General features: G+C 41.7%; 1 protein-coding gene across 1 annotated transcript in view; it reads right to left on the bottom strand.

Moving 5' to 3' along the window:
- AGBL4 (ATP/GTP binding protein like 4) overlaps positions 1–16,802 on the bottom strand; it is a 950,635-nt gene that overhangs the window by 98,062 nt on the left and 835,771 nt on the right. The window contains exon 10 of the mRNA XM_026086666.1: positions 7,333–7,485. Coding sequence (XP_025942451.1) covers positions 7,333–7,485 — 153 coding nt within the window. The remainder of the gene's footprint in view (positions 1–7,332; positions 7,486–16,802) is intronic.

Here is a 16,802-nt window from a genome sequence, read left to right as displayed (position 1 = left end):
TGTGTGTGTGTGTGTGTGTGTGTGTGTGTGTATGTGTGTATGTGTGTAAAACTAGAAGCAACCTCTGCTTCTCAGAGCACATTCTTCCCCAAAGATGCCAAAGCTGGCATTTCCTAGTCTAAGCTCTACAGAATAATCACACCATTTAGAAAATAACTCATGTCTCTGGAGTTCTCAGTTTCCCTATTTGTCAGTAGAAAACAAGACGTTTCCTAAAAATATACCATAAAATAGCCTCTAGCAATAGCCTGCAATGCTTCGCTTTACAATGGTTTTATGAGTGTGTGTGTGTGGTCTCCTGGGAGTGCTTTCATAATCATTTATACAAATGACACAAACTTAGGACAATGAGAAGCAGAAAGGGAAATACAACTGTCAAACACGTGGCTGCTTTGAATAGTCTGCAGGAAAAGTGGTTTGCTCTGTGGCAAAGAGATGTTCTGCTCACTTCTAGGTCTAGATGGGGGAATTACAACGGGTCCTAAGGAGGGGCAGCATGCAGTTACATTGCTCCCAGAGCAGGCCGGCAGGGCCCATTACTCAAACTCCTCCTGGGCTCTCTCACTGCTCCAGGAGCAGAGTTCTTTGACCCATATTTGAATGCAGTCTATATTAATATATCACCCAGTCAAAGCGATAATACCCAGAAAGAGGTCCTGGGAGGGAGGCAGGCATTCAATTTTCAGCTCCTTTTCTACTCCTCCTCCACTGCACAGTTTGTTCTAGCCAAGTGAAATTTGCAGGTCTCTGCAAGAGAGGTAGCTTGCATTTGAATGTAAAGGAGCTCCTTTCATTTGTGCCACTCTGGGATGCTGTCACCTGCTCCCAGCTAGTTGACATTAGGTAAGACTGATGATGGTCTTTAAAAATAATGCCATAAAAATTTCTACAAAAAGTTATTTCTTCTATGGATAGTCAGAATTTCTACCAGTATGGGGAGGGAGGAGGGACTGTCAATTCATATGTGCACAAACAACATGGCAAGGTGGTAGTGAAAGAAAATCCATTTACCTGAACACTTTTTTCTCCCCTTTTCCTTTTCTTTGCAATACAAATTAGTTCAACCCTCTGTGTACAAAGAGGGGTAGACTGCTTAGCACCATGTAATGGAGCAGTTTCATTTAGCCGTGACTCTCCAGAGGGCAGACTTCTTGTGAGGCCAATAACCACGCTCAGAAGCACAGACTTCGCAGTCTGTTCCCTGTGTCACCAGAAACACATTTCCCCCCTCCCCTCATCCCCCAACCTCCAGGGGAGGGAAGAAAACAAAAACAAAAAACAACAACATGTATGGAGCAACATGTCCAAAAAGCAGCGAACAGAAACCTATCCCAGAGGGGCGATAAAGCAAATAGCTGTATTTGTCTTCCTGGAAATGCCCTGGTACAAGACAACAAAAAAGGTAGGATCATTTGTTGTGCTATGGTTTTAAGAGATTTCCAAGGAGATCTGTTAATCTTGCATGATGTTACCAAAACCTACCCAAATGTAACACCTATTGCCTTTCTGGGACAAGGGTCTTTTTTGCCAAAACAGCAGAGAGGCTTTTAGGAGACAGTGGCTGAAGTGAGTCTGGATTTTACCTCGGGATGAATTCCTGTTCTGAGCAACCCGCTCGTGGCTCCCCCTTTTCTGCCTAACCACGTGCAACACAAACTGGTTCTTCTTTATTTCAGAACAAATTTGGGGGGTTTGCTCATCCAAAGTTCATGAGCTGTTATTTCTCTCTCTGGTGCTTGTGCCAGCGCTTCCCTCAGAAATGGTCTCAAACGCACTGGGATTAGTGATAGGGTTCACAAAGCTGAAGAAGGAGTGCAGCCACTGCAAGTAATAACAGCCTGGCATGACTGTGATAGATAAATAGAAGGAGGTTTGCTGGAAAGGACAAATCTTCCCTAAAAAAGCTTGGCTGGAGGAAGAAGGTTTGGTGGAAATGAGAAGAGCAGATCTAGAGTACATGGATAAAAGGAAAGCAATAGGAAATACAGATAGCAATATTCGACTCCTTTACTTGGTTGTTCAGTTTTAGACCTCCAGGCTAAAAATCCCCTAAGCCCAGTCATTCCATGTTCAAGTTTTCTCATCGTGCTGAGACAATGATACTCTCAAAAATGCGACGTGTTGGGAAACTGTGTTATGATACTGGCAGGTTTACCCAAAGGAAACCAGCTAGGTCACTGTTTAGGGACCTCACTGCTGAGCAAGCAGTGTGCTACCAAATGTGGGGAAGGATGTGGGAACTGCTGAAGACAACACTGGAACAGCACTTGGGAGACCTGTGATTTAGTCTTTGAATCCCCCAAGCAAGTCATTCCTCACTCACTCTCTGCCTCTCTCCCACTATGAGTGGAAGCTTTTGGAGCTGTGGATTGTCTTTCTCCATAGTTACCCAGCGCCCAACATAACAGGACAGGTCTTTATCAGGGTCTCTAGCTAACCACTGGCACACAAAGGATGAGGAACTGTTTTCAAGGAAGCTATTCTGCTGGGAGCAGAGAAAATGAAATGAGCACTCAAAGGTATCTCAAGTATCACCGATTCTGAGATCTCAAAAAACCCAAAGATTAAGCCAAGTACTCTGGCCAGTCTTTTTCATTTAATCATGAAGAAAAGCAACCTTTAAGAAATGATAAATCTATATGAGAATGGCTGTGGTTGTTTCTTCTAAATGAACCAGAGACAACAGATGGTCTCCTCTTGTACAGTCAGAGGTCAAAATTAGCCACCCTTAAGACTAGCAGTTTCTTGAAATGTTCAAGTGCTTGTGCCTGGTCATTATGACTAATCCACTCTCCAGAATGAGAAAGGTCAAATGAAGAACACCACTCCAAAAAGTGCAACAACTCCTAGCCCTGGCTGATGTGTAATGCACTCAGACACGGTGTCAACAGTTGCTCCTAAAACACAGTGAGTCAGCCTTTCGAAAGAGCTTGTCAACTCTCACTGTTAGAGCTTTCATATAGATTATATTTACTCCCTAATGTTTAAAAATATCCCTTTAAAACCTTGAAAACATAAACTATGTATTCCTTACAGAATTTGTCCTTTTTCCCCCCGGACTGCTGCTCAAGAATCTCTCTCTCTCTCTCTCACGTGTTTAGTAGGGAGAAAAAATTCCTAACACTCCTTTTCTTCTTCACATGCTGATGGCCAAGGCAAAGGCAGACCCCCATTTCCAAAGTGGTATACAAGTAAGGAATTTCTGGTCTCTTGCACAACTTTTACCTGCAAGCAGCCATCAGCACTGCAGAGTACTGGGGTGTTTTGCTCAACAGATAGGGGACAAAGGCATTGGGTGACTTGCCTTTGGTCCCGCAACAGGCATGCAAGCACAAATCCCCTATCCATCCCCTACTTTAATCACCAATCTCCCTTGGATGCTGTCATTTAAATAAAAAGGCCTATTGGAAATGACAGGTGAAGAAAGCAGCCCAGGCATGAAATGCACTCTAAAGTATATTAATAGAAGGTTGCCAGACAAAACGGCACAAGGCATTTGATCGCATCATCTTAGGCTTGTTGTTCATGCTCCTTTGCATCTGGCTGCGTGATTTCTGCCAGATTCTCGGCTGGAAGAGCAGGCTAGGATTTGCCTGCTTTCCCTAACTCGTGCCGGGCTCAGCTGCAATCATGCAGAGCACTGAAAGAAATCCCTTTGAGTCGGGATTCATTCCGAACATGTAAAACCTAGACAAATGACTGCTTCTCCAAAGTGAATCCCATTTCACAGCAAGTAGGTTATTAGTGTGGAACTCCATACAAGTAGCCTGCATTCAAAAGCCCTCTGCATTATTAATAGAAGATGAGCTTTTGACATCAAAGGAGAACCATTATGTATGCTAAACGGTGGCAAAAATTGTACCCGCACTTCAAACCTTTTCAGTTCTTTGTCCCTTGTAAATCAATCAAGGTTGACAGATGCTTTAAGGAGAGTAATCTTTTCAATGATACTGTCAATGGATAACATAATGGAACATTGTCTCTGTGCTGTGTGAAGACATGGAGCTAGTCAATTATGGACAACACTTCATGCAGCCGCCAGTTTTCACTTGAAGTGCTGCTGTTGAAGTATTATAATCCCAACAAATGGCCGCAGCAGCATACAATGTAAATGAGACCTCCTGAAGCTTTGGAAAATTAATTAGTAACAACAGTGGTCCATTCCCACACTTTCAAACACCAGCCTGGTAATGTTAATGATGCACTTCCCCCCTTCCCTTTGAGCAGTCAATAGGGCATATTTACATACACTATTTTTAATCTTCAACATTTTTTTCCCCTCTTTTTGAAAATGCACGAAGGTCTGGATTCTCTTCCTCTCTTTCGAGCAGCAAACTTCACCCCTGATATTTCTAACCAGTCACATAACCCACACAGCTGGAGCTGAAAACAAGAGATCAGACTTTCCCACTTAGACACAGCAGTAACATTCACTCCTCTTGCTTCTCACATGTATGACACTTTGTGCCTCTGTCCTTTTCCAACATCTCTACCCCTTGGCTGCCCTGAGAGGAATGCCTCGAGTGGATGGCGGGGGAAAGCTCCGGATCTCAAGAGATTAGTGGGATGCAGTTTGAAAGCCCCTCTTGTGGGCTGAGCAGAGTTTGGGGACATTCTCCCCTGCACGACGCATTAGTTTGCTATAGGTGCCAGCAGCACCTATACCAATGCAACATAGCTGGACCTAAGTCTGATTGCCAGCCACTACAGAAAGGAGAGTGAGAGTCAAAGGGAAGAGACTGCTCTGCTTATTTAGCTATTGGCTTTTTTTTGCTACATCCTTTTCTCAAAGATTTTTCCCTTTGTCAACCAAGGCTTGTGCTAAGAAGATGAGTTAATGTCCTGCAGGGACAGAGAGAAATTCCACACTCAAGCACAAAGTTTGTAAAGTATTCATTTGCTGGGATTCATTGCAGGTATTTATTGCTATGATCTGTGAGCACCCCCTTAGCTATAACACGTTTTTGAAATAAGCAGGTGCAGATAAAAAACTCGATCACTGACATCTTCTAGGACAAGAGGCTGTTCCTTGAACTCAAGCCCTCTCCCCCAGGCTCCAAACAGCTGGGAGCAGCTGCAGCTGCTTTTCTGCATCATTTAGTTTTGGATTCTGGTCTTCTGTGCTCCGGAAAGTCTTCTGGGAACCCTCACAGCAGTTGGTCCCAGGGAGCTTCAAACTGCAGCAGTCCTCAGAAGCCCCAAAACATGCCTTGGTCAATCAATACCATGGGGCAACAGAGAAGGCAAGAGCAGCCACACACCCACATGAGGCATGACCAGGCCAGCTGCCACTTCTAGTAGATCCTAGAAAGAAGAGGGAAGTGTTTTCTTTACTAGAGTCCCCCTCCTGGGGCTAGAAAAGACAGTACTCTTCCACTGGTACAGCGAGAGCCACAGCAAAAGATATCTTCTAACTAGCCTAAAAAAAGTCAGAGAATTATTCAGCCTTTTCCCCCCACTCTTGTATAAACCAAACTGCCTTATAACAGAGGGACTGAGAGGAATCAGGAAGTTTCAATTCCTCCTTCCTTTTGCTGGAGCAGATCTGGCTAGAAAACATTGGCACAAACTCCATCTCTATACCCACTGCCTACTCATCATCTCCATGGGGCAAAGCAATTGCACACAAGTCTTTTAATATGCACGAACACAAGATACAATTTCTCTACTGCCCCTTCATGAGAAAGCTTTAGGCTGGCACTTCTGCCATGATAACAATAGCCCTCGTTATGATTACAGTTTCTTTACTCTGCAGACTTGGCTGCTTTTGTGTCTGATGTTGGATTTTGTTTCTCTAGAGCTAAACGCATGGAGCTCTGCAGGGTCCCTCTCCGCCACCCACCACCTCTCCCACAGCCTGGCTGGGATGGCACTGTGGACGAGGCAGGCACCATGCCCAGCTGCCCCCATCTTTGGGAGGAGGCCCATGCTTATCTCGCAGTACCAGGAGGATGAAGCCTAAGCAAAAAGGGGACAACAGAGACTAGGAAAATACATGGTGGGTAACAAAGAGAGTTAGGAATATAACAGACAAAGACAGGACCCAAACAGTAGTTTTTTCTACCGTTCTCTCCTTGGTGCAGGATTCCAAGGCAATTTTTAACTGAACCTGTTTCCAATTCATGACTCTCGAATGTCATTCACTGCCCTTCCTCATCACAGTTCATGGCTGGAAGCTCCTACTGCCTTGGCTGAGATGCTTTTGTGAACACTCCTTATCCCAGTTAAAGCAAGCTGAGACACTAAACACCTCTTACTTAAACAACCGTCTACTGAAGCAAACCTTGAGTGCATAAACTGAAACAGAGCAAGGAATGGCTATGCAGAGTACCTGAGCTGGCAGCTCCACGGGTGCATAAGAAGGGCCAGGGAAAGGTGAACAAGCAGTTGGAGGCAGGCTTGTGTCTTAGGTGTTCAGCTTGCACAGCTTTCAATGGAAGAGGTGCACAAAAGAGCCTACAGAGAGGGCCAAGGAGTCATGCTTGGACACACTCACAGCACATTGGACAAGACTCCTAGCTCTGCTGACTTTTGCGGAGCTAGTGCAGTCAACTGTGGCTGAGGATCGGTTCTGCTCTATTTGAAACCTGCTCCAAAAACATTTCCCCTTTTCAACTCATTTTTAGGTGTTTACCACTTATTTCCAGTGCACAGCGATAACTGCACACATACTTTCTTCCAAGTTACAAGACATATATCAAGCAATTGCAGACTTTCAATTGCAGAACAGTTTTCCATGGTAACAACATCAAAGAATTTCAAAAGCATATATTGTCTTTGTCACAACTTTCAATAGAAAATTTTCTAACCTTTTCTTTCAAGTTTATCATTTTTACTTCTGTTTGATATTATACTATTATTTACATATGCAAGTCAAAAGGTTTGCAATGCGATATAATATAAACACTGAAACAATAAAGCTGATTCAGTTAATCAAAACACAATCTTTTCTTCTGACCGAAATTAAATGTTCCAATAAATCAAGACCAAAGGTTTCCTTTGGACTTCTTGTTCTAATTCAGGACAAACTCAAATGCCTGCATTTCTCATGGAATTGAAAGCCCCAGTATTCAACTAAATGTAAGATCTCATAACATGGAAGCTGAAATGCCTGCTTCTGTGCGTGTGTGTAATAACAAAACATAAAATCACAGTTTCCTACTTTGGGAGAAGATAAGGGTAAAAGAAAAGATGGTGGCTAATCATGACAAAACATTTATGTAGTCCTCTCATCATATTAAAATAAAATTCACACAATACAGGCAAGCCAGAGATTTGTCATTAAAAAATAAATCAGAGAGGAAAAAATGAATTAAGAGAAGCATTGCTTACATAGGAGAAGTCTTCAGCATTCTGACAGAGTAGCTTGGGGAAAACAGCCTGTCGCTGAAATCTTTCCTCATCTTCAAAGATGTTCCCATACATGAAGCCATTCATCATGGTGGAGTGGGCATGGATGTCAATATAGAACTCCAAGTTAATCTTCTGTTGAGGGAAAACAAACAACAACAAAATCAAAACTCAGCATGAGATAAATCACAAGTGCATTATGTATGTGAAGCTTCCCGTAAATGCAAGACTGCCACCCTTAAATCTAACCACAGCACCAGTATCAGAGAGCCATGCTAAACACATTGCTTTCATGCATCCAGCCATTCATGCCTCTTTGTGGGTGTCAGTATGATACAGCACGGGACCACACTGGACATCCCCCACCTGTTCTGAGCAAGCTGGCACATTTATGCAGTACAGGACACTGTGCAAAACAGAGCCAAGGCATTAGCCTTTGCTTTGCCACAGGGCTCAGTGCCTCCGCACTGATAAAAACATGCACCTTCCAATTCCAGAGCTAGCTTGTTCAGACATAGCTTGGCTATCTCTGCGTGGCTCTGCACTGCAATATGCAGAAGCACCCTTTCTGCTGGCAAAAATAGGCTCAAAATTCTGTTAAGAAATAAAAAAATAAATTTCTTCAGCATTTCCACTAGAGTTTATTTCAGTTTATAAGGAGAAATACTCCAATTTTCTAAACTTACTTTACATCTGGAAATTTGCCTTACTCATCCCCTGCTTTGTAATGCTCCAGTACAGAGCAAAACACAAAAAGCAAGTGCCTTCAATACCGCTCTGCTTGTAGTTTCCTATTTGATTCTTCATGTACTCTTGCTTCAGAGGAAAACACCAGGACACCCAACACTGAACTTCCTAATCTCCATATACCCTTTCATGATCTGCTCCTCCGCATCTGGTTAATTACAAAGCAAGTCCTCATAATGCTCCAAGTTTAAGACTTAGTCTCCAGACACAAGTCTCCCAGAGTTACAGGAAAAAGGCTCTCTCCTTCACCTGACACCTCTTATTTTATTTTTCTCATGTGAAAACCACAGATTTTCAGGCAACAAGTTGGTATAGCAAGGGATGCCCACCAAGTGAATAGCCTCCACTTATTGCATCTAACTCCTCAGGGTCAGAAGAGATGCTGCAACAACAGCCATTAAGGCTAAGAAGATGGAACATGACCAGGAGGCTCTAAGAAAAAGCTGCTCAAATCTCCTGTCCAGGGATCCATTTTTTTCTTCACATGAATTATAAGTGATACTAATTCTGTTGCCATCAATGGCAAAGAAGAGGTGCTCACCCTGATCACCACATGCTGTGCCACTGATATCCATGAGAAGGCAACACCCAGTACTAGACAGTGCTACAAGAGCAGATGCCACTGCACTACCCAGTTTCCCAAACATTTAGGGCTTCTGGTGCTGAGCAAATGGTGGTCTGTGACCAGACACTGACTAATCCACCCCCATTACCTGGCCATTGGGGGGCCAGTAGGAACCATCTTCTCTGTGACTGGAGGGTTAAAACTCAGATCGCTGTCCCAAGAGCTCAGATGCCAAGGGTGGAATGGAGGAAGAGGACTCCACTTGCACCAAAAGGTTATGATGCTGAGCCAAGTAGCCCTTGTAACCTTCAGTGGCAGACAGGAAGCCTGGCCACTAAAATGCGACACATAGCTCTCAGGCCCCATGTCTAGTCTGCATACTAAGCCTGCTCTGGATACAGAGTCAAGCTGGAGAATACTGAGCTACAAGAAAGTCCAATGTAATACAAAAGCAGTTCATGTGACAGCAGTGTCAGCTCTTCTAGATAGTCTCTAATGGGGGGAGAACATCATTTGGTATGCAATACTAATATGATACAGATTTACTTTCCCTTGGCAGAAAACCAATGTACAATACACAGTGACTGTTTAGTTTAATTAAACAGCCTAGAGAGAGTAATATTGCATCTTATTAAGCCTCCTCTATGTTAAGATGTTAGCTAATGCAATATCAATATCTGACCATGCTTCATAGGAAAAGGAACATTTGATTGTATTTCACTCTAATACAATAAATTGTTTGCTACTGCCAAAACATTATGCCATGCTATAGAGGACCAACACTGCAATAAACTACACATCTGCTATTTGGAGATACAACGCTGAGGAGAAAGATTAGCATCGACAGGATGAAATACCACATAGGATTTTCTTCCTCTCTAAGCATACAGAAATTAAAAGCAAGATTGAATAATAATTTTTTCATAAGATAATTTTCCTATCAGAAACAGAATTTTATGAGATCTTGTGCACACCAGCATATCCTCATAAAACAGAACGCATTGTAGATTCTTAAAATAGTGATCTGATACTGAAGTAAGGAGATAATCTAGTTACACTGGATATTTCTTAAGCATGAATGCCCTTAGAAGTCAGTGACCCAAGATGTTTATTTTAGTACAATTAGACACAATTCTTTATAGGGACATATTTACTAATAAAAAGTTATTGAGATGCACAGCAGGATACACAACAATAGACTAGTATCATTTCCATCTTAACACAATTAAAGGTGCTGGCTTGAACAGTATGATTTGTGCTGAGGTTTCATACAATACTTCTTCATCCATAGCTCTCAAATAGTTTTCAAAAAAAAAGGTGTCAACTAACAGGGACACAGAGGGGCAGATTACTAAAATAACTTGCCAAAGGTTAATCCAACAAGAAATTTGCACCTAAAACATGGGTATCCTGAGCCTCAGCTTACTATTCAACTGATCAAGTCATCCAGCCTAACATAGTATCACTATACTAGAGAATGTTTTCTAAACTCTTGTAGGATTCTTGCTAAAAATTTGCTGATAAAAGTGTTCTGGAGAATTTACAGGAAATCTCTTGGGATGCTGAAATTTCTTTGAAGATCTCTTTTGATTATCAAAAATGTTTGCAGACAGTCTGGTTATAATGGATATTTGTAAAGGAACAGTGTTCTTCGCAGACATCACCTTCACCTAAAAATTAAATTTCCAGATTGCTTACTTGGAAACCATGACATTCAACAGATACCTCATCACTGGGACAAGTGATTAAAAACATTTATCCAATTATTCATTACAACGTACTTCAAAAGCCATCTTAAGTCAGCCAACAATAACTATTCAACTAGTTCTTCTGGTCTTTGTTCCTTACCCTCCTACCGAACATATTAAATCTCTATTTCTTATATTTCTGCCCACCAAATATAGTGAAAGTTTGCAATTGTCCATCCTATTCAGTAAGTTGTTAAACATAGCTATAATAATTGACAGTTAGACGTACTACTCCCAGACACTGCTGTATGTGAGCAGAACAGTATTTCAGTGTTTCACATTTCTTTTCTTCTGATCACATTCATTATTTTATCAAAGGGAAACATCTTGAGCGTTCTCCATTACAGAACAGAATAACTCAGTGCATTGTTAATATAATACATGAGTTTCTAATAAAAAATTCTCTTTATTCAAAAGGCAAAAAGATATTCTAGCCTTAAAATGGACAATAGCAGCCTAGTCATTGGGACATTAAACGTGAAGTTTGCCTCCTTGTGCCCCAAATAGTAAAAGTCCTGTTTGCAGATGTGTTTTGCAGAAGAATTAAGATATCTTCCTGAAGAATAAGGATATTCTTTCTATCTCTTTCTGTGTGCGTAGGAGAGACACTCCAGGTCATACATATTCAGAAGTGCTTTACATGTAGGAAATGTTTCACCCACTGCCACACCACAAATTTGAGCGAGGGAATAAAGGATACAATATTAGTTTCACATTTCAGCTGAGGTTCGCTGGAAGCTTTTGAAATAACTAATGGCCTCCTGCAATTTAGGCAGGATCACAGAATTAACATTTTATTAAATATATAATGTCACCAACTGGTGGGAATTTCAGAAAAACAGCAGAGAATTGAGCTTCTGAAATTGTTTTTCTTGGAGGTAGGGAGAATTTTAACGGGAAAGTTAGGTTAATAAATGTATGTGTGCATGTTACACGTGCACATACAAACACACTTAAATCAATCCTGTGTTAAGTCACAGGGGCATCTGACAACATCTGTACAACGGAACCCACCCTGATTATGCCTTATAATGCAGTAGCATCTACAAGTAAGAAGGGAAATAAATTTAGATGTGGCTCAAAGTCTCAGTCATATTTGCTTCCGCCTTTAAGCGGAAAATAATGAACAGCCAGGCTCAAGCATCTCTGGCAGCCATAGCTGCCTTCTGAGAGCCTTGCAAGTTACATCCTACGATATAATATTAAACTCATCATTTTCTGCTTTAGAGGTGGAATGCAAAATGATTCAGATGCCTTATAAAAATCATCCCGCAATTTCATTCCCTCAAGTGTCTTGTCTTTGTGCTTACAAGCAGCAGCAGAGATTTTCTCTCTTACACTCTCTTTTTTAAGTAAAGCTGTAATTGCCTGGATGACCCAGCTTACAGAGTTGGGGGGGGGGGGGAACAAAACAACACAACAACAGCAGACTTGGTCTTTGTTTTCTACCTGTATCAAAACAGAAATCACTCACTGGACTGACAGAGACAGTGTTTGAACTCCACTTTCTGAAAAACAACAGTTAACCTGCTTCGCCTTTAAGAGAATGGTCTTTGCCTCTTCTTGCCACTTACGTCATAAAAACAGAATAAATAAGCAAACAAATTTTTGCTCTAAAGTTCATTTGAATCCCTGCCTTTGTGACACACCCTTTTCACTGTTATCCTGGGTCAGTCTAAAGTTTCTGAGAGATTGAGAAATAGACATATAAATTAGGAAGGGGGGAAAAAATATGAAAGAAACCATGGATAAAGAGTAAAAGCTCATATTCATTGTCAAGATACAAAATAGTCAAATAGCATTTCCCACGGAAATGGGAAACTGGTGCATGTTGCTATGTAGAAGGTTTTGAGAAAATATATTTTCACTTGTCTGCATTTTTATTTCATTAGCTGAATGCCTTTGGAAGGTCAGTAATTAAAGAGGAAAAGGGAAGAATGATGTTAATAGCTAGTGCTGATATGACCAAAGCTAGATTTTGAACAGTGCAATTACAATTCTTAAGGAAATAGAGATTTAGGGAAAAAAAAAAAAATCAATAAAAGCTGTAATAAAAGGATAAATGTGCATTGAGCCCAGAACATGGGCCACTAGAGAGGCAAGTGATGCAGGAAAACGCCAGCTCTGTCCACCAGCTGTCACTTCAATATGGATTTTATTAATTCTTGGGCATAGCAATTGGTTTAGAGGGAGAGTCCAAAAGCCTTCTTCACTCTGATATTTCATACGGGGGATGGGATAAACTCCTTGCAATGTTTTATACAAGACGTTAACACCATGGCTTGTCATTAGTGGCAGAGAACATAACAGCCGCCAGGCAGACTTTCCAGTCTTAGTGCCCAGCCACTGTTGGAAGCAAATGGACCTGCAACAGTTTGCACCCGATAAGGAGTGTGTCCCTTTGGGTTCAGAACAGATTCAGAACTACCCAGAAGATTGGTTCCTAGAAACTTCCTCAAACCCAGGATCTCTCAAAAGAAAGTTCTGCAAAGGTGTCCAATATCCTTCTTCAAATACACACAGTAGCCCACTCTCAGTTATTTTGGTAGCTCCTACAGCGGTGGCACCAGGAACTGCAAGCACATGCTATTATGCAAAAAATGAAGAAAAACTGGCCATGCAGAATCACATGTTCAGAAGCCAACATTGAGACAGCACCAGGCTGAGGCCTCTCTATGTCAGGGGACTCTGTTCAGTGCCTTGAATCACTCCTCAGGGACGCACACAGTTGTCTCCTACAGATTGTGCTAGTGATTGTAAGGTGGAATTTGTGCTCTCTGGACGAGGTCCACATTTTCAAACTTTTTTCAAAACATCTGGGTTTGGATCTCTGGTTAGGTAAAGGCTCAGACTGGTTCTAGGTGTATCCAAATTGCTTTTTTTTTTTTTACATCTACCTTCTTCCCTTTTTTTTTTTTCCTCCATAAACTTGACAGGATCAGCACAACCTATCCTCCCCCCTCCCCAAAAAAAAAGGTCAAATACTTCCAAAAATAATTTCCTCTAGCTTTTGGAGGACAGGCCAGTCAGTCCTACAGTGTCCTCTTCAATTTTGCAGATGATGCAAGCCACACCTTATTTGAGGCGCTTTTTCAGAGACACACCACTACCCATTTGTAACCCTTGTCTCCTTCCATTCATCATCTCACGGACCACCTGCTCCATTCACCTTTGTGCAACACCAGGGCAACCACAGCAATTATTTACATGGGAAATTAATGGTAGGAAAGTGGTTTACTATTTTTAAAAACCTTCTTCCTTTCCTCTTCTTGCTTCCAGAGAAGAAAGGGAAAATGCTAGTTTAGATCCATGCTTATTACCACTGATACCAAGCACAAAACCCATTACTCCCTCTTCCTTTAGGGACCTTTGTGCAATCTGAGAATGCTTCCTTCTTGCAGAAGCAGCTTGCAAACACTGATGTACAACTAACTCTGCATGATCTGCCAGTTCTTCTTCATGACACTTTCTTCATGAATTTTTTCAGACTGTTTCAATGATGTTCTGAAAGCTGTCATCTTTTGGGATGGACCACCCCCAACCCAGTTGCCAGTTAAAAATCATTATTTACCCATCTGATTGTTTGGCAAGTTCTCACTCAGAATAATGATAGCTCTTAAAGACAGGCATAATCTGACCTGATTCAACATAACCATTAGCACCTCAAAGAGGATGGAGAAGAGATTATAACAACACTGTGTTGGCTCCACAGCTTTATATGGCAGAAGAATGGCATGTCCAACAGTGTTGCTGTCTTGCCTGCCTAAAAGAGCGAGGGATGTTTTCATCCACAGAAGAAAAACATGGAGCCCCCTTCAGTGGGCTTGAACCCTGCTCCACTGTGCCCATCAGTAGGCCTGAAAAAATTAAGGACGTAAACTCATAGTTTTGGCACAGGAGTGGGAGGTCAGCAACATGCATATTCTGATTCTGGTTCTTACTCTATCTGCTTGCTTCTCTCACCTGCCAGTGCAGATAACAACACCTCCTGAGGATTAGCTGACGTTTGTAAAGCACTTTGAAGATATAAAGCATCAGAGTGTGTACAAGTTGAGTATTAATTCATCTGCCAGGCTGATTCACTCTTTGACCCCTCTACAGAGATTTCCAGTTAGTGTCAGCTCTGGCAGTTTTTGCAATTCAGGCACCTGTCCACCAGCTACTGGACTGAAGCCAGCAATTCACACAGGACACAGAAAAGCCGTCAGATGGTAGTAACATTTGGTCACGACAGGCCTGAATTGGATTTGAAAGGGTGACCTGGAGGTGAAAGGCTCTGTCAAGACGACGCTTCTGTTCAAATGCATATTAAATTAGAGATGGGCGACAGAGACAATTTTAAGACCCGGATCAAGTTTAGACAAGACTTTTGGGTCAGCTGCATAGAAAATTCTTGTATAACTTTTACCCCAGATGAACAGGAAGCAGGAAATATGCTCTTTCTGGATTCTGGGCCTGACCCCAAGCCAAAATTCTAACAGTGAGTCTGAACAAGGAGAGTCATTCTTCTGTCTCATCCTTTCTCTCTCCTTTAGATAGAAGCAAACATGTAAATACACTCAGAGACGTGGTTTCTGATCTCAACAAGCTCTAAAGATTACAGTTGCCTGCATAATTAGAATACAGCATTAGGATTGAACTGGGCCTCCTGGCATTACCTCACTCTGAACTTGGCTCTGCCCATCTCAGACCTGCTGAAGGTCTCTAAATCCTACCTTGATCGCTGTCTGCTCCTGAAGCTACTACAGAAAGAGGGCTTTTCAGAGATGAAGGAGGAAAACAGTGGCAAAAGAATCAATAGCTTTGGGGGCAGGAGGGAAGGAACCTTACAACCAAAGAAAAGCTGAGGCAGTAACTGCTCCTCATTCTGATAATTAAAGGCAAGAAAATCAGGTCTGTCAAGCTGAAATATCTAAATGGCCGTGTTTTCTACAGGTAATTCAATTTGACATTGGCCTGGTTCTGAAAGTTTGCTCAGCTGAAATGTTCCCAGTAGCTGTATCAGGGGATTTGATAATCCTTGGTACTGCTCCTTAGATAGCCACTTGCTGGCTGTGTAACAAGTCATTTAATTTCTTCAGGCTTCATTAATTGCTCCTTTCACACCTGAAACTATATTATGTCCTAGAGTTCCTGTTCAACTCTTCACTTCATAGCATTGTTAATAGTTTTGCATTTTACTGATAACTTTTAATTATACCTCTGCAGAACCTTCTGACCAAAGTACACCATCTTTAATGCGCAAGTACATAAATAAGGCCCAAAGATATTACATGCCTTTCCTCCAGTTACAAAGGCAAAGAGTGGTAGACTCAAAACAACTGGCTAAGAATTATGACTCCCTGTCCCCTAATTTCCTAGAGACCATTCCAGTTGGGCCAATTGTACGTAGTCAAGTCAAACGAAAACAACCAGTTTCTAGTCTTTCAAATAATATATGATAGTATTCAATATTTCTCATTAAACAAGTAACAGCTGGCAGAATATAAAGTCATCAGGCAGAAGATCTAAGGCAAATGAAGTGACTTTTAAGCTAGCTTTTATTTACACTGTGGAACTCACTGCCACCAGATTTTGGCCAAAACCCAAATGAGCTCAAAGATCAATTAGACAAATTCACAGAAAAAAAATCCGTCATGTTAATACACACAAAGAAGTGGACATAACTTCTTGATCAGAAAATCCCCAAATTACACATTGCCAGAAGCAAGAAAGGAAATGATCCTGCATATCTTCTCTGTTCTTACAGTCTATCCTTAGGCATCTGCAATAGGTCTTTGGATACTAAGTCAAATAGCCCTTGGGTGTGACGCAGCATGGCTGTCTTTATTTTCCAGTTAGACTTTAATTTGTATTGCAGAATATGACATTTGTAGTTCTTGGAAAACTAAGGGGTTGCTTCACTGTGAAAAACATGCATTTCTACAGCTTAAACTGCCTACTTTAAAAAGAGATTAGACAGACTACTGGAAGGTAGGTCCTGCCTTGCATAAAGCTTTCAGCTCAAGAAGCCCCTAAACCAATAATTACTAGAAGTTGGACATCAAAGGTAAAGATCATTTTACACATGTGGAATTTCTTATACAGATCCCTGAGTGTCTCCTTCTGCCTACTAGGAACAGACCCGGAAAAATCAGACTAGTTGGTCCTATGAGATTAACTGCAGTGGTCGTTCTTACTCTGCATAGGTCCACGTGAAGTAAGAAAGAGATAAGCATGCCTGGATGCAAACTGCAAACCTGTCCAGTCAGATGGCAGTAAACAACACATGAGATGTGTCATTCAAAGGTTATGTGGCCAGCTGCTTCACTGGGAAGAGACAGGAAGGCTGTGCACATGCTTTATTGGTGAGTGACAGTTGAAAAAAGCAGACCAACTCTCGTTCTTCCTGG

Source organism: Apteryx rowi, unplaced genomic scaffold (genome assembly GCF_003343035.1).
Source record: "Apteryx rowi isolate R43461 unplaced genomic scaffold, aptRow1 scaffold_7, whole genome shotgun sequence".
Lineage (NCBI taxonomy): Eukaryota > Metazoa > Chordata > Aves > Apterygiformes > Apterygidae > Apteryx > Apteryx rowi.
The sequence above is the reverse complement of the archived record's forward strand: the minus strand, read 5'-3'. Positions and strand labels throughout refer to the sequence as shown.